General features: G+C 38.7%; 1 protein-coding gene across 1 annotated transcript in view; it reads left to right on the forward strand.

Annotated features, from left to right (window-relative positions):
- ADGRV1 (adhesion G protein-coupled receptor V1) overlaps positions 1 to 25,391 on the forward strand; it is a 560,737-nt gene that overhangs the window by 147,137 nt on the left and 388,209 nt on the right. The window contains exons 44-54 of the mRNA XM_065942069.1: positions 1,728 to 1,903; positions 2,694 to 2,818; positions 5,053 to 5,210; positions 5,301 to 5,447; positions 5,770 to 5,877; positions 9,581 to 9,845; positions 10,584 to 10,706; positions 17,601 to 17,823; positions 18,155 to 18,359; positions 22,457 to 22,603; positions 25,105 to 25,360. Of these exons, the coding sequence (XP_065798141.1) occupies positions 1,728 to 1,903; positions 2,694 to 2,818; positions 5,053 to 5,210; positions 5,301 to 5,447; positions 5,770 to 5,877; positions 9,581 to 9,845; positions 10,584 to 10,706; positions 17,601 to 17,823; positions 18,155 to 18,359; positions 22,457 to 22,603; positions 25,105 to 25,360 (1,933 nt within the window). The remainder of the gene's footprint in view (positions 1 to 1,727; positions 1,904 to 2,693; positions 2,819 to 5,052; positions 5,211 to 5,300; positions 5,448 to 5,769; positions 5,878 to 9,580; positions 9,846 to 10,583; positions 10,707 to 17,600; positions 17,824 to 18,154; positions 18,360 to 22,456; positions 22,604 to 25,104; positions 25,361 to 25,391) is intronic.

The following is a 25,391-nucleotide window of genomic DNA, read 5'->3' on the forward strand; positions in this document are numbered from 1 at the left end:
ATGACTAGATTATCACTGTATTGTCTGTATAGAATGCAGCTGGAGAAATTTGCTCCATTACCAGAGTTGTGGAATGTGCAAATAACAAAGAAAATAGGCATATTGGTGCTTTGAATGTTAAGTATATTTAAATGGCATGCTTCACGTTATATTACCTTTAAATCATAAACTGCAAGAAACTCGAGGCCCTTCACTGCAGTCATTAAGCCATAGGTAGTCATTCTTTTTGCCACATTGTCATTAAACAAAATACAGCTGCTTCCTTCAGACAGCTTGTTTGAGAAGTATCTTATGAAAACAAGAATAGCTTATTGGAGGAAGAATGCTGGATTTGGGATTAATCATAAATTGAACTATACTTGCAGAAGTTCACTTTCTGAAACTTCTTTTTCTGTATTGTAATAATTTTTTGCTCCTGCTACTAAACTTTATTTTTAAAACACAGTTGAGGTTTAAAACAACTAATTGTATTAGCTTGATATTTTTAAGCCAAGTATATAAAGTATAATACCTAAAATAATGTATTTTAAAATATTTCACTGGAAAACAATCCATCTAATAATTAAATAGTTGTATTTATGATCAATTTGTGTAAACTTCAACACACTTTTGAATTCATATTTATTTACTTATGTCCAGTTTTTTGTGTGTTTTTGGAAATTTAGAACATTTAATGGATTTCTTCAAGGACACTTACGTCTTGATACAGATTAAAAAAATTCAAATTTGAATTATTTTATGAATTTTCTGTTGCTTTACATTCACATGCTTTCCTTTTTAAAAAAATGTTTTAAATTTTATTTATTTAACTTTTCGTATATTTTCAACTTTTTACTATATTTTTTTTTCTTAAAAGACCTTTTCACAGTGTATTTAAAGACCTTTCTATTCTTTAGACAAGTTAAATGTTTGAACAAATTAGACTAAATAGGCTTTTCTCTTACCTCTATAACTACGTTTTTCCCCACATATTTTTATCCTCTGAGGTATAAACAGTAAAATACAAAAATCTTAGGTGCACGGGTCGGTGACTTTAAAAATCTGTATACATCAACGTAACAACCACTCGGATTAATGTGTTAAACATTACCCTCAGACAGAAATTTCCTTCTTGTCTCTTACCCTCCCTGGACGAAAATGCTTTCTGGTTTCTATCATGAAAGGCTCATTTTGCTGATTCTTGAACTTCTTATAAGTAGAGTCATACAGTATGAATTCCTTTTGTGTCTAGCTTCTTTTGGTCAACACAATTTTTGATTGCATACATGAGTAGTTGATGCTTTTTTTCATTGCCTGGTAGCATTTCATTGAATCGATGGCTGTTTGTTTATCCATTCTCCTGTTGATAAACATACGGGGTTGTTTCTAATTTGTGCTTTTTTAGTGTGAGTCCTAGGCTGGAATGAGACTAATGTAGTTATATAGCTAGGGCAGGATAAAGAAGTAGCAAAAAATGAAGACCGAAATTTAGTTTTTACATCTCAGTGACATTTTCAAATACTATATATATTTATTTTTAGATTTTTCAGTGGACTAAGTCACAGTGTTGATAACCTTGAAAGCTGTAACTTGAGAGAGTTGTTACTATTACATTTTGAGGATCGGTATTAAAAAAGAGGTGATATTGTCCAAAAGTATTATTTTGTTGTCAAAAAATGTCAAGTTACTCTATATGTATGTGGCAAAAATACTGAATTCTAGTAATAACTTTTTGCTTATGTTTTCAGGCCCTACACATATCTGCCGTGCTGGACACAGAACCGGAGATGGATGAACATTTTGTTTGCACCTTGTTTAATCCGACTGGAGGTGCTAGACTAGGGGCACATGTTCAAACCCTGATAACTGTTTTGCAGAACCAGGCCCCTTTAGGGCTATTCAGTATCTCTGCAGTTGCAAATAGGTATAGTTTATTTATAAGAACACTGTCATTTCTGAAGCTAAGTTGGCAATGTGATATAAAGAAAATGCCGAGGAAAACTGATCTCTGTTATAATGGGAACATTTAAAATGAGCTCTAACCGATAGGTCCAGAGAGGCAACATGCCCTCGTAATAGGAAGCATCAAAAACGTAATGAGCCTTATTTAATGGTGTTGTTAGTATTCTTGTTTGCTTAGAATACACACTGTCAGGCAAGAGCACTATTTTGTGTTTTCAATAATAATAAAAAATGAGGAACAATATAAATTATGTTTAGATGTTCAAATTAAATGAATGACTTATTTTGTGTGACTCTTCAATCATATATTAACATGATTGGGCTTTAAAAATTCCATCTAGTAGCTAACAAATATGTATTTTTTAATATCTTAACAAATATTCCAGTAGATCTCGTTTTATTAACATGTTAAGAATTCTCTGATTTGTTTTTTTCTTTTAAGTGGTTTTGATTTATGTGAAAAGAAACTTAGGAATGACAGAGCTTTATTTTAGAATATGTAGTGTGAAGTTACTCTTAGCAGTTTCTTACTTTCATAGTATGAGATCATTGTGCTTTTTAAAATCCTCATAAATGAATGTCTTGAGCTGTAGATTCTAGCCTCCCTGCTGTGTAAAATTTGTGGATGGATCTCATCTTGATTTGTGTAAATTTAAAGGTGTATTAAATATATATTATCAATGTGATAGAGATATTTAATATGTAGAAATGATGCACTTTTTCTCCTTTCTGTGACCGTTTGTTTCTCTTAGAGCCGCCTCTGTAAACATTGAAGAAGCCACCAGGACTGTATATTTAAGCGTGTCACGTACTAATGGCCTTGATTTAGCCGTGAGTGTGGAGTGGGAGACAGTTTCTGAAACAGCCTTTGGCATGAGTACGTTTAGTTTCTTGTTAAGAACAAAATTCTATAACCAAGAAAGACTGCATGCATAAGATTTACATTTTCCATTATGAGTTGTATCTTATGGCTCTATTGAAAATGGATTACAAATATTTAATTCTTTGATTGCATTCACAAACGTTTATTGAGCATGTCCTGTTGCCAGGCATGATACTGAACTTGTGGAGCTCAGAGTTTAGGGAGAGGAAGAAATAAATAAGAAAAATCAGTATGTAGTTTGAACTATAATAAATCTTTTTTAAAGGTGAAGTTCTAAGTGTGAGAACATAAGGCAATGCTTCCCAGGGGATTTCAGGGTTTGAACTAAGACTTGATGATGAGTAGGGATTATGCAAAAACCTGAGTTAGAGGAACATAAAAGAGAAAGCAGGGATCCAAGGCAGAAGTATAGAGCATACAAGTGAAAAACTGGAGTGGGCACTGGGTTTAAAAATAAGGGGAAGCGTCAAGTTTGGAGAGCTCAGTAAGACCAGATCGTTCTAGAACTTGAAGGATATTATCACATACATTAGTCTTTATTTTAGGGTTAAGAGCTATTTGTTTAGAGGGATGCAACCCAAATAACATTTTGAATGGAAGTGAGAGAATGCAGACCTCAAATATATGTTGCTAGCTCAAGAAGTTTGGCTGAGAAGGTAAAACCTAGCAAGACTAGTGGTGGGGGGTGGGTAGGATTCAGGGTTTTTGTTTATTCCTTCAATTTGAAGAGACCTAATCATGTGTAAATGCTGATGCAAAAGACCTAATAAGCCGAAAAGGATTGATATTCAGAAGAGAAAAGGAGTAATTAGTAGTGGTACAATTGCCTTGGGTTTCCCTGGTGACTCAGACAGTAAAGAATCTGCCTGTAATGTGGGAGGCCTGGGTTCAGTCCCTGGGTTGGGAAGATCCCCTGGAGAAGGGAAAGGCTACCCATCCCAGTATTCTGGCCTGGAGAATTCTGTGGACACAGGAGCCTGGCAGGCTACAGTCCATGGGGTCTCAAGCAGTTGGACACGACTAAGCGACTTTCACTTTCATAGTTGCTTGGAAGCCATGGAGAGATGAGATCCAAAAAAAGAAAGATTATGGTTTCTAATTCAGAGTTAAACCTCATTATGGTTTGGGCTCTACATGTGTTTTGTGGACGTACTTTTGAGAATATATGTTGGAAATTCTTAAATCTCAACAAGCATTTTTTATTCTTCATCCACCCTCTTCCTGAATTATGGTAGGGAAGGATTTAACCATATGGTTAAGAGTCCAGTGCAAAATACTCACGCTCTGAATGCCAAAGCTGTGGTGTTTAGAAAGTGGCAAGGCAAGAGTCTAAAATATTAGATTTCTAGGAGAGGAAATCACCAGTGGATAGTACATAAAAGGCATTGGCATTATGACTTCTTGAACTAGTTATCTAAAAAGTGATCAGTAATTTACAGAGAGCCCAGGTTTCAACCCTGACATTTGTTCTTGGTATGTTACGTTTGCACCATTAACTAAAGTTTAAATAGAACTGACCTTCATATATGGGAAAGTGTCATGATAATAGAACATAGAAGGATTTTTAAAAGGTATTCTTCATTAGGTGGAGTTTTTTTGTTTTTGTCTTTGTTTAATTGTAGCACAGAATTTTAGCGCATGTATATAGTGTAATTATAGTGCAGAATTTAGGAGATGCAGGCTGATCAAATTTGATAGCCACTGGTAGGGAGTCTGCTTTGACATTCTTAAAATATGTAACACGTGAAGTTAGAAATTATTGGTTGGGGGGTAGTTTCAAATTAATAGTGTTACGTTTTTAAAACTCAACATTTAGCATGTTTCCATAAAAGGTGTTTGTTACTTTTAAATTTCTCAGTTGTATTTTCATCATCTTTCTGGAAGCTGATAAAAATCATATTGATATATTTCCCTTAAAAATATACATTTAATATTTATTTATAAATACACTCCAGAAAAGTCTTTGTGGGTTTAGATATTAGACATTTTTCTTGTTTTTGTAAGTTGATACTGTTAGTTACTGGTTTGAAATTCTCTAGTTTGTCTCTTTTCTTTCTTATACACACACACACACACGCACGCACGCACGCACGCACGCGCACTTGCTTACCATGGAAACATTTTCATTTCTAGTAACAAAGTCACTAGTTTCACTGTTTAAATAAACTTTGTCTAGGCGAAGTCTGGAGAGGATTTTACACAAGGAAATCATGACTTATGTTTTTCAGGGGGAATGAATGTCATGTTTTCTATGTTTCAAAGCTTTCTGGATGCATCAGTTTCTGGCTGGTGTTTCTTTACTTTGGAAGACTCAGTACATGGTTTAATGTTAAGAAAATTGTCTTCTACTCTTTACCGATGGCAAGGGATATTTGTTCCATTTAAGGTAAGCATCAGTTACGTTACGGTACACAGACTAAAATGTACATGTAGATTTTGGATGCTTCCTGAATTCCTATTATTCCTCGTTTCTCAGGATTTAAGTGCAGAAAATCCTAAAACATGTGAAGCTTTTAATATTGGTCTTTCCTCCTACTTTGTGATTACTCATAAAGAAAGAAATGAAGAAAAGTCTTCTGTTAATAGTGTGTATACATTCACATCTGGATTCAAATTATTCCTGGTAAGAAAACTTCACTTTATTTGTAGATTGCTTTATTTAAAAGAAAAATCAGATTTGTGAGACTGAGCTAAACAGAAGATAGTATATGTTCTCTGTTAACATGATAAGGGGCTTTTGTAAGTTGACACGCATTTAGCAAGTTGTCTTAATCCAGGGATATTTTTGCCTTTCTTGAAATGACACCTGGATATGCTTACCTAGGGATCAGAATGATTTTTCAAGTTTTGAGGTTCAAATATTTACTCGGCTTTACTGTATTCAGGGCTTTTCTTCTTAAACTTTCCTTTAAATTTTTATCATCACTATTCTGCGTTCCTTGCAGGTACAAACAATCAATATTTCAGAAACTTCTCAAGTGAGATATTTTACTTCAGACAGTCAAGATTATTTGATTGTTGCAAGTCAAAGTGATGATTCTCAATTAACTCAGGTTTGATTCTTTTAAACTGAATTTTTTAATATACTCATTGAAACATATAAAATGTGTAGTCTGTAGGTTTGGTATAAAAGAAAAACATAATTTGATTGTGCTAAAGTAATAAAGAAGAATATAGATATTGATTAATTTTTAAATGATATAGTCTTCAAGAGTCAAGTGTGAAAATAGGCATAAACATATAATTAGAATTTAATTGCATTGGAAAACATGGAGAAAAATCACACAACTGGTTTCACAGAGCTTCATCTTAACATTGCCAGAGGGGAATGTAACATGACCCCAGAAATCCCATGTGTGTCTAATAAGCTGTATCACAGTGTCTTAAAAATATGTACTTGATAATTTTTGTCATTCCCCCAACTTCCATACCTGTTTCTCATCTCTTCACTTTCAGTTTATGACTTTGTTGAAATGAGAGCTACAAGGTAGAGATTACTCATCTTCCCAGCCCCAAATTCAGAAAGCCCCCAGTACCGTCTTATTCCTCCTCCTGTTGCAATGGCAGAAGTGCTTCTTTTATAAAAGCCAGGCTCCTCACATAGGGGGTCCTTATTTGCTTCATCAGGGTTAGTTATTTCCTCTACTGTGTCACTAGCATCTTTCTCAGATTATTATCAGTTCAGTTCAGTTCAGTCGCTCAGTCGTGTCTGACTCTTTGCAACCCCATGAACCGTGGCATACCAGGCCTCCCTGTCCATCACCAACTCCTAGAGTCTGTACAAACCCATGTCCATCATGTCAGTGATGCCATCCAACCATCTCATCCTCTGTCGTCCCCTTCTCCTCCTGCCTTCAATCTTTCCCAGCATCCGGTGAGTCAGCTCTTCACATCAGGTGGCCAAAGTATTGGAGTTTCAGCTTCAACATCAGTCCTTCCAATGAACACCCAGGACTGATCTCCTTTAGGATAGACTGATTGGATCTCCTTGCAGTCCAAGGGACTCTCAAATCTTCTCCAACACCACAGTTCAAAAGAATCAGTTCTTCGGCACTCAGCTTTCTTTATAGTCCAACTCTCACATCCATACATGACTAGTGGAAAAACCATAGCCTTGACTAGATGGACCTTTGTTGGCAAAGTAGTGTCTCTGCTTTTTAATATGCTGTTTAGGTTGGTCATAACTTTCCTTCCAAGGAGCAAGCGTCTTTTAATTTCATGGCTGCAATCACCATCTGCAGTGAGTTTGGAGTCCAGAAAAATAAAGTCATTCACTGTTTCCACTGTTTCCCCATCTATTTGCCATGAAGTGATGGGACTGTATACCATGATCTTAGTTTTCTGAATGTTGAGCCTTAAGCTAACTTTTTCCAATCTGTGTAATAATCTTCACATTTAAAAAGTGATTGTTCTCCTGATCTCATCCCCCTTTACTTGTTTCATTTCTTTCCTCCCCTCTGTAGTAAGATACCTTGAAAGAATCGTCTACTTGCTTTGTAAACCTTCATGATTACTGATGGCACCTGACTTGCAAATACAGTGGATGTTTTCGTCTGTCATTATTTTGCAATACTTCCCATTAGCATTTGACAGTCACCTCATCCTCAAACTCAAAGCATCTCTGCTCTTGATTTTTGGCATACCACACAGATTTTTGTTCTGTTTGTCTGTGTCATCTTTCTTGGTCTCCAATGCTCCTTCCTTCTCCCTTTTCTGAACATAGATGTCTTGGAGTTTTCCAGGTTCAGTTTTTTCCTTCAGTTATTTAAAAAATTTTTTCCAATATATTTTGAATTGGAGGACAATTGCTTTACAATGTTGTGTTGGTTTCTGCCATACATCAACATGAATCAGGCATAGGTATGCCCCCTCCCTCTTGACCCTCCCTTCCCGCCTCCCACCCCACCCGCCCCTCTAGGTTGTGCAGAGCTCTGGGCTGAGCTCCCTGCATCACTCAGCAAGTTCCCGCCGGCTGGCTGTCTTCCATCTGGTAAAGTGTGAGTTTCAGTGCTACTCTCTCGGTTCATCCCACCCTCTCCTTCCCGCGCGTGTCCACAAGTCTCTTCTCTACGTCTGTGTTTCCATTGCTGCCCTGCAGATATCAGATTAAGTTTTGGTTCACAATTCTTTTTTTTTTCCCCCTCTCCACTCAATCTCAGTGTTTTTTTCAGTCCTACTACTCTGAATATCAACTATAGGCTGTCTTCCAAACTTACCAGTAGCCTTTTCTCTGTATTCTAGACTTCCTGTCTAACTGCATGTTGGCATGTCCCCTTAGATTTATTTTATGTATCTCAGGTTTAACATATCACAAACTAAACTGTAGATCTTCTCTATGAAACTTGTTTCAAGTGTGTGCTTTCGTCTTGGGAGATAGTACCCTCATAAATGCGATTGCTCAAGATAGAATGCTGGGTTATAACTTTCTTGATTTTTTTCCTAGTTATTCATTCCCATCTAATTTATTATTAAGTGTTTTTGATTTTATCTCCCCATACTGTTTTTGAGTATGGGCAGTTCTTTTCATCTCTGCTGCTTCCTCCCCTAACCAGCTCCTTGTCACTTCTCAGCACACTAGTAGTAGTAGCCTCCTAGCTGGTTCTTCAAACTTCTCAGATCCATGTGCCAAGTATCTGGAGTAATCTTTAAAAAATATTAATTCATGTTGCTCCTCATTTTAAAATTATTCAGTGATTTCCAATTATGTTTGGAATAAATTCTAGATTATTTAATACAGATAGTTAATGGTATAATTGTATCATCTTCTTTGCCCAGCACAGTGCTGGGTTATGCCTGTTGCCCTGCAATGATATAGATCGTCTCGTTCACCCTTCCTACAATGATTGTCTCTTTCACCCTCTAAAGCATCCCTGGGATAAATTGTATGGTCACCCAACAAAAGGAGCCTCATGATCTTACCTGTCTGGTCTTATTTTCGTTCCCCCTGTGTTGTCAACTCCATTCCAGTGGGGCCAATCTTCGTTCAGGTTGTGATGAACTTTTTCTACCTTAGAAAATTTGTCATGCCATTCTTTCTCATTTTATTTCCTAGGACAGTCCTAATTCTCTATCATACCTTCCTAATTGTTATGTTCAGCACTTGTCTCAGGTTAATAATCATACATTTATTTATGTGTATATTGTTTGCCTTTTCCTACTAGTTAGTAAGATCCATAAAGGGAAAAGCAACTCTGTCTATAACTTCTTGCATAATGTTTGGCTTATATGTAGTTCCTTGTGAAAGTGACCAGATGGCATAAGAAATCAGGTGGATTAGGGGTTTTCTTTTAGTTTTAAACACAGGAACACTCGCCTGAGACCTTGTATGCATTGTCACCTTCAGGAGTAAAAAGTTTAGATGTTTATCTTTATATTCTGTTGCTTAAGCAGTGAATAATGATCATACAGCATTGCAAGTATTCTTTTCCAGTTCTAAAGTTTTCGTATTTAAACAAATATTTTTTTTCTGTTTTTGAATTTCTCTTCTCTTGCTGTCACCCACCCCTGCCCAGATGTATATTTGAAATTTATGTATTTTCAAATAACTTCTCTTCAAATCTCTGTGTATGCAGAGACACACACAGAGATAAAAAAGAGGGAGAGAGCAATGAGAAAGCATCAGTTTTGATATTTTCTCATTTATGCAAGTATCTTCCTAACTAAAGAGTCCTAGAGAGTAAACATATGATATTGGCTCTGTTCTTCCAAGTGCTGAGTTCCTAGTCATCAGCGTTTTCATTTGATCATTCCCTGCAGGTCTTCAGATGGAATGGAGGAAGTTTTGTGTGGCATCAGACCCTCTCTGTCCGAGGTGTGCTGAGCATGGCCTTGTTCACCAGAGGCGGCGCTGTGTTTTTAGCCATTTCCCAGGCTAATGCCAGGTCAAACTCCCTTTTACTCAGGTGGTCCAGCAATGAGTTTGTTAACTTCCAGGAAGTTCCCATCAGTGGAACAACACAAGTGGAAGCCTTGATTTCAGGCGATGATATTTACTTAATTTTTGCCAAAACTATCTTTCTAGGTAAGATGATAGAGTGTTTGCAAGGCATAGTGTTTGTAAGTTGTTATCAAAAGTATCTTGCATTCATATTATGTTCATATGAAAATACTCTTGTAATTTTTTTTAGCTAATCCGTACAATATTTCTTGTTGGATCTATTAACTGTCAGGTAAAAGTGGATTTTGGGAACAAAGAAAAACATTTTAAGTGTTATGTCCATAACCTGTAGGTTTTCTGAACCTCTGTATTAAAGACACTAAAATAAAACTGGAGTTGGGTGGGTAAAGTAGAAAGAATTATGAAAATTTTACACTATATGTGCAAACAGATAACTTTTTATATGACTGTACTTAGGATGCTATGGATAATCTGCAGTGGTAATAAATAGTGCCAAGTGACTTTTGATGAGACCATTTAAAAATACTCTCTGATTACAAATATGCTTTTTTTCTGCTTAGCGGTAGTTTCATAGGTAAAGTTTCAATATTCCTAAGAAGTAAAACTTCAGTATTCTTTTTTTTATATCAAATCATAATTAGTGGCTAAACCATGCTTATACTTCTTGTGGTGAATGCAAACAGGCTTTTGAAGTGTTTCCAAGTTGTATTTTTGTTTCATTGAATGAATTCTGAAGAAATGTCATATGGTTTGTTTCTTTAATTAAATCTAACATATTAATTATAGTTTTATTGTGTAATTTTGTCATTTTTTTTCCTGTAACTTTTGCCTTCAGATTGGCCTTTTATTCTGTTATTGTAGGAGATCAGAATTCAGTTAACATTTTCGTCTGGGAGGCAGGACAGTCTTCTTTCAGATATTTTCAATCCCTGGATTTTGCAGCTGTTAATAAGATCCACTCCTTCACACCAGCTTCAGGAATAGGTAAAGCATTTCAACTGTTAACTGATCTTAAAGGAAGTGTGGAAGCCTGGAATGGTTTCAGTCTCATTGAATTAGAGGTAGTATCACTCTAGGTACTTTAATATGGATGTAAAATTAAAATCTATTCAATAATATTTCCAGAATTCTTAGAATTTCAAAAGGAATGGACCCTGTGTTTGAGAAGAGTCAGAATGACTAAAATAGTTCAGTCGCTCTGTCATGTCTGACTCTGCGACCCCACGGACTGTAGCACGCCAGGCTTCCCTGTCCATCACCAGCTCCCGGAGCTTGCTCAAACTCAAGTCCATCGAGTCGGTGATGCCATCCAACCATCTCATCCTCTGTTGTCCCCTTCTCCTCCTGCCTTCAGTCTTTCCCAGCATCAGGGTCTTTTTGAAGGAGTCATTTCTTCACATCAGGTGGCCAAAGTATTGGAGTTTCAGGTTCAGCATCAGTCCTTCCAGTGAATATTCAGGACTGATTTCCTTTAGGATGGACTGGTTGGATCTCCTTGCAGTCCAAGAAACTCTCAAGAGTCTTCTTCAACACCACAGTTCAAAAGCATCAATTCTAAGGGGGGAAACTATTAGTGAAGGATAAATAAAGATAATGTATTTCTTTTGTCTAGAGAAAATGCAGAGTAACATTCCACAAGCTTTTTAAAATATGAAAATATTTATAAGTGGGATAGCAAATATATCCACATTTAAGAGTTTGTTTAAAGTCAGATAATGATTATGAGAATTCTGCTTTCCTTCTTCACTCTCCGAACTTTCTCCTTCAGTCAAAATCCCTTCTTGGTCCTCTGTACCGTAAATCCACATCAGAAATATAAGCAGTCTTTTAATCTCAATGGTTTCACAAAGTCTGTTAGTGAGAACCCAAGGGGTTAATGCTATCTGGAGGCGTATGATTATTTTCAGAGTTGGTAAGAAATCACTTGAGCTGAGAGGCACCTAGTGGCCATGAGGTGAAGAAGCCAAGGACAGTTGACCTGGTGAGGTTGGAGGCTGCCTCCCAGAGCAGGTGTGAACAGCTCGGAAGGCGAGAGCATGAGACAGTGTGTCCCTTGTGAGGTGCCCTGTGGAACTTGGAGGTCAACCACGAGTGAGTCAGCAGGCGAGTCTGAATAAATCTGGGTCCCACTTGCGAACTGAGACACAGCGGTTCAGTGTGAATTAAATAGAATCATTTGTTAAATAGATATATGTAAGTCAGTATTAAAGTTGTGAAGAATTCCTCACCTTCAAAGGCTTAATGTCTGATTGGAGAAGCAAGAAAAATATGAAGAGAAATATTCAATGTAGAGTACCAATACCGTTTCCTATGTGAATGATATAACATTGGAGTGGTTAAAAGGTCAAAGAGGGGAGCTTGAGCTATGCCTGGGTGCATTGGTAGGAAATACTGTAGGCAGGGGCCGAGTTGTGAGTGAAAGAGAAAGGCAGAATGTCTGTGACATTGAGGGCACAGTGAAGAGACTGGAGTGCAGAGGACAGAGGCTTGGACTCAGAATCGGTGGTGGTAGGGTTGAGGACAGACAGGCTAGAGTCTGTGCAAGAAGGTCTGGAGTGTTAGGCCTGGGGGTTGAACTGTGCCCAGGGATAGTCCAGCAGTTCCTAAACATTTTGTTCTTAGAAACTTTTCACCCTCTTGAAAAATTTGAGGACCTTGAAGAGTTTTGGTTTGTGTGGGTTATATTTATTGATATTTATTATATTAGAAATTAAATTTGAGAAATTTAGAAGATACAAATTCATTTAAAAGTGAAAAGTGAAAGTTGCTCAGTCGTGTCCGACTCTTCGCGACTCCATGGACTGACCGTACAGTCGGTAGAATTCTCCAGGCCAGGATACCAGAGTGGGCAGCTGTTCCCTTCTCCATATTCCTTGAAAAATGGCAGCAGTAAACTCATTACCTGTCAACATAAATAATATACCTTTTAATTTTAAAAACAAAGCCTTTATAAGAAGAGTGGCACTGGCTTTTTTGTCTTTGTAGATCTCTTTACTATCTGGCTTAGTAGCTGGATTCTCATGTCTGTATCTGTAATTCAGCCTTTTGCAATAATATCAGTCATCTGGCCTATGGGAGATCCCACTGGGCCCTCGTGAAGAATGTGAGTGAAGTAGACAGACAGCATCTTGGTATTTTTAGGGAAGTCGTTGTGCCCTCATACAACCTCTTAGAGGGTCTCAAGGACGCTTAGGGGTCCCTGGACTCCCTCTGAGTGTTACCGAGGTAGAGAAATCCTCACACACGTTTCAAAGGCAGATGACGACCCAAGGTGGTTTTACGACCCCCATCTGTCCTCACCGCGTGGGACACGCTGTGCTGTGTGCAGCCACCGAGGCAGCAGGAGTGGAGACTCCTTAGTGGGGGGTTAGAGGCGAGGGGCTGAGTCAGGAGGACATCAATCAGTAAGAGAACCTGTTGGCCCGTGGGGGTCGTTGAGTTCACAGGAGTTAAAAGTCTCCAGAGAAAATGCTGTTGGGAAGAGGAGAGAATTTTGCACAAATGCAGGAACGTGTCTGTGGGTCTTCCTCTTAGCTGCCCGCCCGCTGCTTTCTCGGTCAGGTGCTAGAGCCTTCGGGCACGGTCAGCTTCAGCCACCTCAGCCCCGGCCCAGGACTCACTCGTGTCCGTGGTAGATGGCTTATCCCGCTGTCCTGAGCTTCCGCGGGTCCTGCTCCCGCCCCTCGGCTCTGCGTCCCAGCAGGTGTCCACGCCGTGTGCTCTGCTCGCTCTGGGCGCTCTGTCGTTCTCCTGCCTCCGCACAGTCCTGTGGCTGCTGCCAGCCCCCGTCTGTCCCCGCTCCGCTCACGCTTTTCTTCAATACCTTCCCTTTACAGTGTCAGCCTCTGACAGCCTGCCGGTCTGTGAAGCTGTTCTGAGACAGCCGCCTCTGACTTTCTTCTCACTCCCTCAGCAGTCGACTTGCTGAATAGATTCTGTATCTTCCATCATGTGTTTGTTTAGTTTTTGTCCGCGTGTCCTTTAATTTTGTGCCTTTATCATTTTTTTTTTAGACCTCAAGTTTTCAAGTGGACTAACTATATCTACTTGAGCTACTTATTATGATTCAAAATAGTTGCCTAATGAATGTGTTTAAGGATGAAGAGTGCTGCCTGAATGGGCCTTTAATTGAAGTTATAGAATTCCCTTTAAAGACTTTAAAAAGATAGAATAGGCACACTTTCTAAAAGAATTTGTGGAAAATTCTGCCGGAGGCTTGTTAAGGACCATTGTGAGGTCTCTTTATTTCCTTTGTTTCTGTGACTTGAGGACGCAGAAGTATGAAAAGATTATAGGTAATTATTTAGAATTGCTTATTATAGATCTCCTGAAAGCTGAAATTATGCATTAGATAATATGCAAGGACTTTCTTATTTTGAACGTGTCAAATATTTTATTAAAAGTATTAGTTTGGAGCCATGACTTGGAGGATTACATATTTATTCTGGTTAATGACTTGACAGAGATTAGTGACTGAATTCTTTAAATGAAAGAGGAAGAATGAATATAACAAAGACTGCCAAGACATATAAACCTGACTTCCCCTTCTCCCTTTTTTCCTTCATTGTTTAATAGGTATTTCTTAGTGCCAGTTATGTGCTCAGCATAGCGGTAAACCCCGAGAAGACAGGGGTAAACAAAATCAGGTATAGTTCTTGCCCTGAAGAAGTTTTAACATCTAATGGGAAAGAAGGGCCATTATATGTAATCACACAAGTTAAGTTTTTGGCTACAAGCAGGTAACTGCCATGAAAAAATAAAGAACTTGCATAATACAAAGATGAATGGCCTAGTCTCAGGGATGCCCAGAATGCTTTCTTAAGGAAGAAACATTTACTTGTGAACTATAGGATGAGTAGGGGTTGATGAGGCAAAGATTTGAGCATGAGGCAGGCTCTAGGCAGCAGGCGCAGCCTGGGTAAAAAGGCCAGTGTCTGGGAAAGGACCATGAAGAGGGCAGTGAGGGCAGAGTGGTCCAGAGTGTAACTGAGGATGTAATCAGATAGGCCAGAGGGACTTAAAGGGCTATTGGTTTTATCCTGTAAGTATTAGGGTGCCTTTTATGAGACTGCGGTGAGGAGATGAAAAAGAGAAGGGTGCAGAGAGAGAGAGAGAAAGAGGAAGACAGACAATGAGACACAGATTGTGAGAGTGAATGAGTGAGTGTGTGCGTGTTTTCAAAATGGACTGTGGATTGCCAATGGGAGAGAGTTTAGAGGCTGGTAAGAGAAGATGTCTGTAGACAAGCTGGAGGCTCTCATCACAATTCAGACTAAAGGTCTTGAACTGGTGGAGCTTGGAAAGCGGTAGGTGACAGAGTACAAGGTCAGAGAATTAGATTCATTCAGAAGCTGTCTCACAGGTTGCGGGAGCTGATGGTCGATTAGATACGGGGGTAGATGAGGGCGTGAATGCCAAGAATGAGCCCTCAGTTCATTTGCTCAGTCGTGTCTGACTCTTGGCGACCCAATTGGCTGCAGCACGCCAGGCCTCCCTGTCCATCACCAACTCCCGGAGCTCACTCAAACTCATGTCCATCGAGTCGGTGATGCCATCCCACCATCTCATCCTCTGTCGTTCCCTTCTCCTCCTGCTTTCAATCCCTCCCAGCATCAGGGTTTTTTCTAATGAGTCAGTTTTTCACATCAGGTGGCCAAAGTATTGGAGTTTCAGTTTCAGCATCAGTCCCTCCAGTGATTATTCAAGACTGATTTCCTTTAGGATTGACTGGTTTGATTTCCTTGCAGTCCAAGGGACTCTAGAGTCTTCTCCAACACCATAGTTCAAAAGCATCAGTTCTTTGGTGCTCAGCCTTCTTTATGGTCCAGCTTTCACATCCATACATGACTAATGGAAAAACCATAGCTTTGATTCTACGAACCTTTGCCAGTAAAGTAATGTCTCTGCTTTTTAATTTGCTGTCTAGATTGGTCATACTTTTCTTCCAAGGAGCAAGCATTTTTAAATTTCATGGCTGCAGTCACCATCTGCAGTGATTTTGGAACCCAAGAAAATAAAATCTGTCACTGTTTCCATTGTTTGCCCATTTATTTGCCATGAAATGATGGGACTGGATGCCATGATCTTAGTTTTTTGAATGTTGAGTTTTAAGCTTTTCCTCTATCCTCTTTCACTTTCATCAAGAGGCTCTTTAGTTCCTGTTGGCTTTAGTCATGCAACTTTCTTTGTCCACATGCACTTTTTAAATAATCCTATATAGTTGCCTTCCTTTGGGATACTTTTTCTTTCTTTTTTTAAAAATAGTTTTGATATATGGAAGAGAATTCTGTAATCAGTGCTAGTTAAAATTCTGTTCCATGGGGTAGGTAGAGATTTAGGAATATTTTTTCCTTTATAAATTCTCTGTCCAGTATCATAATCTTGAACAAATATGCATGTCTATTTTTTGAGAAAGTACTCTCTGCATACATATATGTAGATTTGAGCCTGTATATTTCCTGCTCTGAATGCCTGATTATCTATTTGCTGCCTTGTCATTCTAATGAGATTGCAAGGATTTGAATAGGGTGTATCTCTAAGGGTTAAGCTACATAATCAGTGATATTCAGAACACTTCAGTTTATGATTCTGGTTAGACTATAAAATCAGTTAAACTTGAGAGGTGTTGTGATTCATCTGAGGAGTTTGCTCTTTACTGACTGTATACCATTTTACAAAGCTGTATGAAAAATATTTGATGAGTTTAAAATGCAGGTTTATTAATAGCCTTTCTTGATCTTTACTATGTAACATTTACTAAACTGAAATAGTACTTAATTTAATTACCATTGATAAACATGATCAATAGTTCTTGATATTTAATAATAAGGACATGGGATTTTCCATTTTAACCTATTGGCTGCAACTGTAGAAAGACCCATGTTTTTGGATCTGTGCGCTATTTTAATGCATAGTCAATCTTATATGATATCTTCTTATTTCAGTGTGTTTTTCCAAGTACTGGAATTTGTGCATGTTTCTGACTTTTCTTCCCAGTTTTAAGTCTGAGGATTGCTGAATGGTATATAGAATGTAGTGAGCCCCCTTCTGCTCCTAACTTTTGTAGATATAAATATATGCCGTTTCTTTGAACTATTAAGAGCATGCTTTCCTACCAGCATTTCAAAAACCATTGGCAGAATATACTGAATATATTGGCAATTTATTGAATACAGAATATACTCTAAGATCATAAATTTGCTAATATCCTTAGGACACTTTTAAGAATTTATCAGATAAGAATAAAATGATTACCCCTGTCTCTAGTTAATATTGACAAATAGAAAACAAAATAAATATCCAAGGGAGGGGAATAATTAAATATATTTTAATATTAGTAGACTAGTATCTGTGTATAAAATTATAAATCTGGATGCTACACAGCAAAATGTAAAACTGTATATAATGTATATTATAAATACAGCATTAAGCTTTTTAATTAAGATTTCTCACACTCAGACTATTTATAATTTGTCAATTGTAAATTCATATGGATTCACTGGAAAGGAAAATGCAAAAATGAAACTTTCAGTGGTGGAATTACTTGTCTTGTTCGTTTTAGAAAGTATCTTTCAGTGCTATTCAATAAATACATATTAGGGTGAATTAAGAGTTTAAAATCCATTTGAGTTTTATTAGCTTTTGATTTTTTTAGACAAGTGGATTGTGGATACATTGTCAGACTGACTTGGTTGTTTCACAGTATTTTAAAATTATTGTTTATATACAGTTGTTTCAGAAATTGTACCATATTTAGTTACCTCAGCAATCTAAATGTAGCTTTGTGAGGTGGGAGAGTTTTGTTGCTATACCTGTGTTGGGAGCCTGTGAGTTGACATTCACTTTTCATTCCGGTTCCTTTTTCTTTCCTTCCTACAGTCCACATACTTCTAGTTGGCCAAGCTGTGTCTGCACTTTACTGCTGGAATTCAGAGCTGAATCACTTCTCTTTTATTCTTGAAGCACCATCTGCTTATGATGCAGCCTTTGTTACAGTGAAGTCCCTTAATTCAAGCAAGAATTTAATTGCTCTTGCAGGAGCCACCCACTCACATATATACGAGCTAGCATACGTCTCAAGCCAGTCTGACTTTATTCCTAGGTAGGTCCAACATTTTATGTTGAATGTCTTTATCTCACCATAATTTTATATGGCACTCATTTTTAAGTCTTTAGGTAGTGATGGAAAAAATATACTAAATATACAAGCTATTTATAAACCAGAAGTTTGGTTATTATCCATATTTCTAATATGTATTCTTCCAGGTTGATTAGTATTAATTATGTTTTGGATTAAAATTTTACTTATGAAATGTGATTTCTGCACACTTTTAGTAGTAATCAATGCTATGAGAATTTTTATGATTACTCTACCATTTATATGTCTTTAATTTGTTGTAGTAGACTTATTTTATATATACTTCTTATGCTAGTTCAGGTGAATTGATATTTGAGCCTGGAGACAAAGAAGCTATAATAGCGGTAAATGTCCTTGATGATACAGTTCCGGAGGAAGACGAATCCTTCAGAGTTCAGCTTAAAAATCCCAAAGGAGGAGCAGAGATTGGTATTAATGGTTATGTGCAAATAACTATTCTGTCTAATGATGATGCCTATGGAGTTGTTGGATTTGCTCAGGTAAAGATCCCACACTTAGAAGGCAAATGGTTTATTCATGGTATTACTTTTTAGCTGCTATCAGCACTCACTAATTCATATTTTGAGTGTCTTAAGCCCCTCTTTTTCTCCCTTTCCCGCTTCACCCTCTACTCTGCATTATAAGGTGAATTCTACTGATGATTGAAGTTTATAGACTTGCACAGTGGACCCTTGAGTCACCTTGACTTGACCTTGTTTTGGTACTGATCCCCTTTATAAGATTGAATTTGAAATGGTACTAGCTGGCCTGAGTCCAGGAGTTTGGCTCTGCTGTTACCCTTGTTTCCAGAGGGTAATAGTGAAGCAGATTCCAAGTACACTATACACTGTCTTGTCACACACATCACCTGCAAATATATTACTGTCCATTTATGCCTTTGTTGCTTCTTTATGAGAGAAAGAGAGAGAGATGTTTACAGTTACATGTGTGCTGTACGCATGGACATGCTCTTTCCTGAGGAAAGAGACCTGTGCAGTTCTTCCCAGGTCGACTTCCACGCCCAGACTTCACATCTTTGTGTTGTTGCTAAGTTAGTAAGCCACGTCCGACTCTTTGCGACCCCATGGACTGTAGCCCACCAGGCTCCTCTGTCCATGGGATTTCCCAGGGAAGAATCTTGGACTGGGTTGTCATTTCCTTCTCCAGGGGAATCTTTCCAAACCAGGGATCGAAACTGAATCTCTTACATCTCCTTCATTGGCAGGCAGATTCTTGACCAATGAGCCCCCTGGGAGGCCCTTCACCTTCCTTTGCCAGAGAGGAAAAGGTCACTCCCTATTTTGCATCATTTGGTCCTATTTGCAAAATGTATCCTGATTTCTTAATTAGAGTTACAGCTGCAGCTATCTTGTATGTTTTTTTTTTAAATACTCTGCAAGTAAGGAAACCTTGACAGAACCTGACTTAAACACCTGGGATATGTCTACCGAGGAGGTGGGCTTGGAGTTGCCTGGTTGTTCTGCTCTGTCACTGTGACCCAGATTCTTTCTGCTTCTCTACTTTGCCAACACAAAGCTTATCTTTCATTTTGTTGTTCAAAAGCTGCTGCTGCTGTTAAGGTTACTGCTTTCTTGTCCATGTTTGTTCATGGCCGGTTGTGAGAAGAGAGATGCTTTATGTGACTCTTGGTGTAAGAAAGAAGTTTCCCAAATGCCTCTTTGTATGTCTCATTGCCCAGAACTGGGGTGACAGGCTCACTTACTTAGTCATTTACTCATTCAAGTAGCAGCGTGATCTAACTCACACTTGAAAGGACATTATGTTCGTAGAATTGAGACTAGGTTGTACGTGGGCAAGAACTGAAGTAGACCAAGTAGGAGACTAGAGCAGAAATGAGCAGTGCAGCAGAAAGTAGACTTAGGGGAATTCAGCAGAAAATGCTAGAGCCATGGGGAGCACAAATATGCCTTTCACCAAGACATAGCCTCTGCAGAAGGAGCAGTTTTGCGGGATAAAATGCGGAGTTTGGGGCTTACTAATGCTTCCACAGGTTGTGGGATCACTCTGTTACCCAGCCTATCCATTTCTGAAGCCAAAGGCAGGTCAGCTTCCTGTGAGGCAGCTCTTCCCAACAGAATTATAATATGAGCCCCTGGGTAACTCTGAGTTTTCTAGAAGCCCCATTAGAAAAGCAAAAAAAATGTGTGAAGTCAGTTTTCATGTTTTACTTAACCCAATATATTTGAAATCCTGTTGTTTCAACATGAAGTCAACATAGAATTACTTAGGAAATATTTGACACCCCTTTTTTCATATTTTGTCTTCAAACCCAGTGGGCATTTTTACTCTTAGAGACTAGTCCCATTTCAGGTGCTTAGGAGCCACACGCGGCAAGTGGCCGCTGGGTGGGACAGAGTAACCGTAAGACGTGAGCTGTGGGAGGTTCGAAAGAAAGAAGACACCCTCCTTCCCCACCAGGTGTTCGCATGAGTTTTTCCCTCACTTTATTTCCTCTCTGCTGAAATGCCATCTTAACAGAAAGGCCTTTTACGATGGAAAAATGCGACTCCCACCAGCAGTCTATCACTTTTTATTTCACCTTAATCTTCCTTAGGGCGCTTACAGCAGCCTAGTCTGTCTGTTTCTTTTCGCTAGTATTTAAGAGCATGAGGGACTTCCCAAGAGGCGCTAGAGGTAAAGAACCCACCTGCCAATGCAGCAGACATAAGAGACGCGGGTTCAATCCCTGGGCCGGGGAGATTCCCTGGAGGAGGGCATGGCAACCCACTCCAGTATTCTTGCCTGGAGAATCCCACGGACAGAGGAGCCTGGCAGGCTACAGTCCATAGGGTCGCAAAGTGTTGGACACAACTGAAGCTGCTTAGCATGCGTACATGCAAGAGTGTGTGAGCTCGCATACCGCTTTCTCTGAATCAGAGAAGTGCCTGGCACCCAGTCGGTGCTTCCTGTGAAGCTGTCATTATGCAGGAGAGGAAACAGAAGGCTCCCGTGGGCTTCTCGGGGCCTCATACAAGTTTGGAGGGTGGAGCTGCAGCTCCTGGGGCAGGAACCCACATGCTCTGCCGCTCAGCTTCCTCCTCTCCCCCGAAGTCATGCTGTATTTGGGGAGTCTATTGTGTTCCTCAGTTGCCTAAGCATACACCTCTGATTGTGAAACTTGTTTCATAATTGTTTCAGAGCTATCAAATCACTGTGGTGTGATCCTTGCCAATAGACAGAATCCTAGGTTTCTCCAATCCACCCAGTCAAGTTCCTCAGTACAGGCCTCTTGTGTCTGGACAACGTCATTCCAAGATGGGACTTAAGAAGATGTTGAGAATTTCTTGAATATTTTCTGGCTATATTAAATCCTCATTTTACCAATCCTTGTGAATAGATGGCATGAAGCCAGAGAGAGGCTTCTCTTTTGAAAAGTCTTTTTTTTTAAAAGCATTGTCTTTTGTGAAGAAATTATACGCATATTTTAAAATCAAAGCACTTTCTGCAGGGGTGTTTGATTGCCTTGAGCAGGGTTTTATTACTGTGTAACATCTGTAACAGTGTGTTGAGATGCTGTGTAAAATATTGCTATAGGGTTGGATATCTTCTCAAATTAGCATTCTAACTCGAAGCTTTCATAAGCTTAAATGAAATTTCTTAATTTCATTTGAGAAATTAGTGGGGGAGTTTTTTTTTTTTCAGATTTAGTAAAGAAACAAGAAAAACCTTTCTGGAAGGATTTTTAAAAGTCTTTGTATTCTCTCTGTATTACCTATGGAGGAAGCAGGGTTATTGTAAGAAGAGACTCTCTGGAGTATTAATTTTGAGGAAAAGTTCGTTAAAAGGCCTCAATAGAAGTTGTGGGCTTTGGGCAAAGAAAGTTCCAGTCAGAGAGATGCAGAAATCAGTTTGGAACAAAGGGCAGAGTCTCAGAAGTATAGGTGAGCAGAGGAGTAAGGGATTCTAGCAGGAGGGAGAGGGATCGTTCTGGCAGGAAAAACAGTTGTAAAGAGCGTGGGCTAAGAATATAACATCATCCGTAGGAACATCACAGCCTGTAGAAATGTCTCAGAGGATATGAATGTAAGGATAGGAAACATTTGTCAATGGTCAGAAAGGAGCTCCTGGGTTCTCATGATGTCATTATGTTTGGATGGGACCTTGCGGACCACATAGACCAAACACTTATTTTACAATCAGGAAGCAAAGACCTGGAAGGACTGCTGGAGCGGAATGTAGTGGAGGAAGAAGGCTTTTGTGCTGACTTCCCTATGACATTGCTGTTCTACAAGCTGCTTACATGCTGTGTATACTGTTTAAAAAAATGAGCATGCTTTCTGAGTATAAAAATGATATATGTATATTGAAGAAAATTTGAAAAATACAGAGCTGGGGAAAAAAAGCTATAAAATTAACATTTTCATTTACTTTAACTCAGTCTTTTACTTATTCAAACTTCCATGTTTTAAAGTACAGTCATGGTCATTCTATATTACCATTTTAAAAATTATTGTTTTTTACTTAATGTGTTATGTTGCTTAGTACTGTGAATTTTGCAAATGCATGATATCATGAAATAAACGTCTGCTTAGATAACTTCAAATAGCTCTCTGCAACTTCCTGTGTATTTTTCCAGAATTCCTTATATAAGCAAGTGGAAGAAATGGATCAAGATAGCCTGATAACCTTGAATGTGGAACGCTTAAAAGGAACATATGGTCGTATAACCGTAGCGTGGGAAGCCGACGGAAGTATTAGTGATATATTTCCTACCTCAGGAGTGGTATGTAATTTAGAAAATTATAGGAAAGTCACTTTTAAATTGTGGTTGCTATTGATCCATGGGACCAAACACTTTCCTGTGGGTGAAGTATTTGAGTTTGACCATGTCACCACTGGATTCCGCCTAATCACCATAGAGAGGGATACGCGTTAAGGTTAGTTTTATTGCTGTGATTCTTCCTTCTTGCCCCTCTGCTATCAAAATTATCTGTAAAACAGTATCCCTTTTGAAATGCAGTACACTCGTCAGCCAAATTATGGGTGTATTACACTGTTAGAAAGATAAGACCAATGCATCTGGGGCTGGAAATGTGGCTTTGAGATTTGGGTAGAAGAGAAGCTATAAATAGAGAACAAGTATATGTGAAATAGCCAGGTGTCTGGGAAAATAGACCAGAGTTGTGTGCTCAGTAGTTGTTGAGTTTCCTATTTTCCAGCTCGAGGGAGGGGATGTGATATTGCATCCCCGATTTAGCAATCCTTGATCTCAGGTCACCTTCTGTTTCGGGGCATACATGTGTGTTCAGTTGCATCTAACTGTCTGCAACCACCTGGACTGTAGCTCGTGAGGCTCCTCTGTCCATTGCATTTCCCAGGCAATAATACTGAGGTGGGTTGCCATTCCCTTCTCCGGGGGATCTTCCCTACCCAGGGATCAAACCCGTGTCTCCTGCATCTCCTACATTAGCAGGTGAATTCTTTACCGCGGAGCCACCTGGGAAGCCCTGTGGGTCGTAATCTTGGGTGCAATAGCATGCTGCAGCTGAGGACAGTTCCCGTGAGAAATACAGAAGCTGTTATTCCCAATAGCCGCGGGATGGGTACATAAGTCACAGGAGGGGTCTGGGAGAGTATCACATAATGTACTGTTGGAGGGCAGTAGACATTCGTGACACAAGTCTGAGGATGGACTCAGAATGAGTCAAAGAAGTAGCTGACTCATAAAGAGAGGGCTCAAGGGGCTTTTGGTTCCTAATTGGAGGATGACTTGTTTCCGTGACTTGTTTTGGGTCTCATAGATTACTCTTGTGTATTTTGCCCAAGTGTTTCTCTGAAGAGTGCTTTTAAAAGACCTCTTGTGGAATTTTCTCTAAACAGGGTAGGTGTTTATTATGGTTCATCATTTCTAGATTTCTGTATCATTGGAAAGATGATTGGAGCAAAGTATCTTAAGGATATTATGGCAAATTTTATTGCAGTGACTATGTATTCAAGCTACTAAAAACTTTAAGTTGTGTTTCTCAGGTTCTGAATTGTATTTCCCCAATTAGTCTTTCTCGTGTAAGCATAATTAAAATTATTTCTAATTTAAATGCCAAAAGTGTCTTTAAGTATGGACTGTAGTTTGGGTGAGAAGTATTTTATCCAAAGGTGAGTAAATTCTGTAAAAGGTCAGATAGTAAATACTTTAGACGTTAGGGGCTGTATGGTCTTTTCCCCAGCTGTCAGCTTTGCCTTTGTAGCACAACGGTAGCAATAGACAATAGGTGAGCAAATGAGTTTTTCTGTTTTCCAGTAAAACTTGATTTCTAAAAAATGGATTTGCCAAAGGGCAGTAGTTTTCTTACTCCTGATTTTACTAATAAAGCTCTTGAGTTTATATCCTGAAGTGCCTTCTCCATGTGGAGAAATGAGTGCCAGCAAAATAGGCTTGTAATGCTAGTTTAAATAGTTTGTATCCCTGTTAATAAGTAAGTAAGTAAGTGTTAGTTGCTCAGTCATGTCTGACTCTTTGTGACCCTATGGACTATAGCCCACCAGGCTCCTCTGTCCATAGAATTTTCCAGGCAAGAATACAGAAGTGGGTTGCAATTTCCTTCTCCAGGGGAACTTATCAACTTGGGGACTGAACCTGAGTCTCCTGGTGAATTCTTTACCATCTGAGCCACCAGGAAAGTCCTGTGTCCCTATTACTAGAGAATGAAGTCTGAGGTGGGGAACAAAGGGAAATGGCATTCAAGAAACAGACAGAAGCCCTTTCAGAAAGGACTTCAGGTACCTTTTAGCAAATTCAGTTTTGAGCCTTCAGATAATGCAGACACAGAGGAGAGAGCTGCCCTGATTTGTATCTCTGTCTTTCTACTTCTATTTTGACTGAATCATTGTTAAATAATACATTCAGAGTTTAAGCAAGGGAAGTAGCATTCCTAGCAAAAATTTTGTAGAGGAAAATATTTAATGTTTATAGATTTTATATGTGGTACCTAGGATTTAAATTTTCAGAGAGAGTATGTAATCAATGTTTCATTAAGAATGTAGGTTCCAGGACAGGACAGTTTGGCTACATGATTTATTAGCTTAAAGTTTTAGTAGTGATTTACTTTTTCTTTTTCCTAAAAATCTTATCTTTCTCATGTGAAAGGCATTTGATTGATTTGTAGGATCATATGTTGTTGCTTATTTAAGATACGGTCAGTATTAAAAGATAATCTAACCTTTGATATTCTTACTGCACAGTGATAACTAAAATATAAATAAAATCCTCTTTCTTTAAAATTTTAGATTTCATTTTCTGAAGGCCAGGCACTGTCTACAATTACTCTGACTGTTCTTGCTGATGATCTACCAGAATTGTCAGAGATTGTCATTGTAACGCTCATCCATATTATCACAGAAGGGGTTGAGGACCCATCAAAAGGTGCTACTATTGATCAGAAGAGAAACAAGTCTGTGATAACCACTCTGCCCAATGACTCACCTTATGGCTTGGTTGGCTGGCATTCTGAGTCTCTCTTCATTAGAGTAGCAGAGCCTAAAGGTAAATCTTGTTAGATATTTTCAGGTTCTCA

The sequence above is a fragment of the Muntiacus reevesi genome, chromosome 1, assembly GCF_963930625.1.
Source record: "Muntiacus reevesi chromosome 1, mMunRee1.1, whole genome shotgun sequence".
Taxonomy (NCBI): Eukaryota; Metazoa; Chordata; class Mammalia; order Artiodactyla; family Cervidae; genus Muntiacus; species Muntiacus reevesi.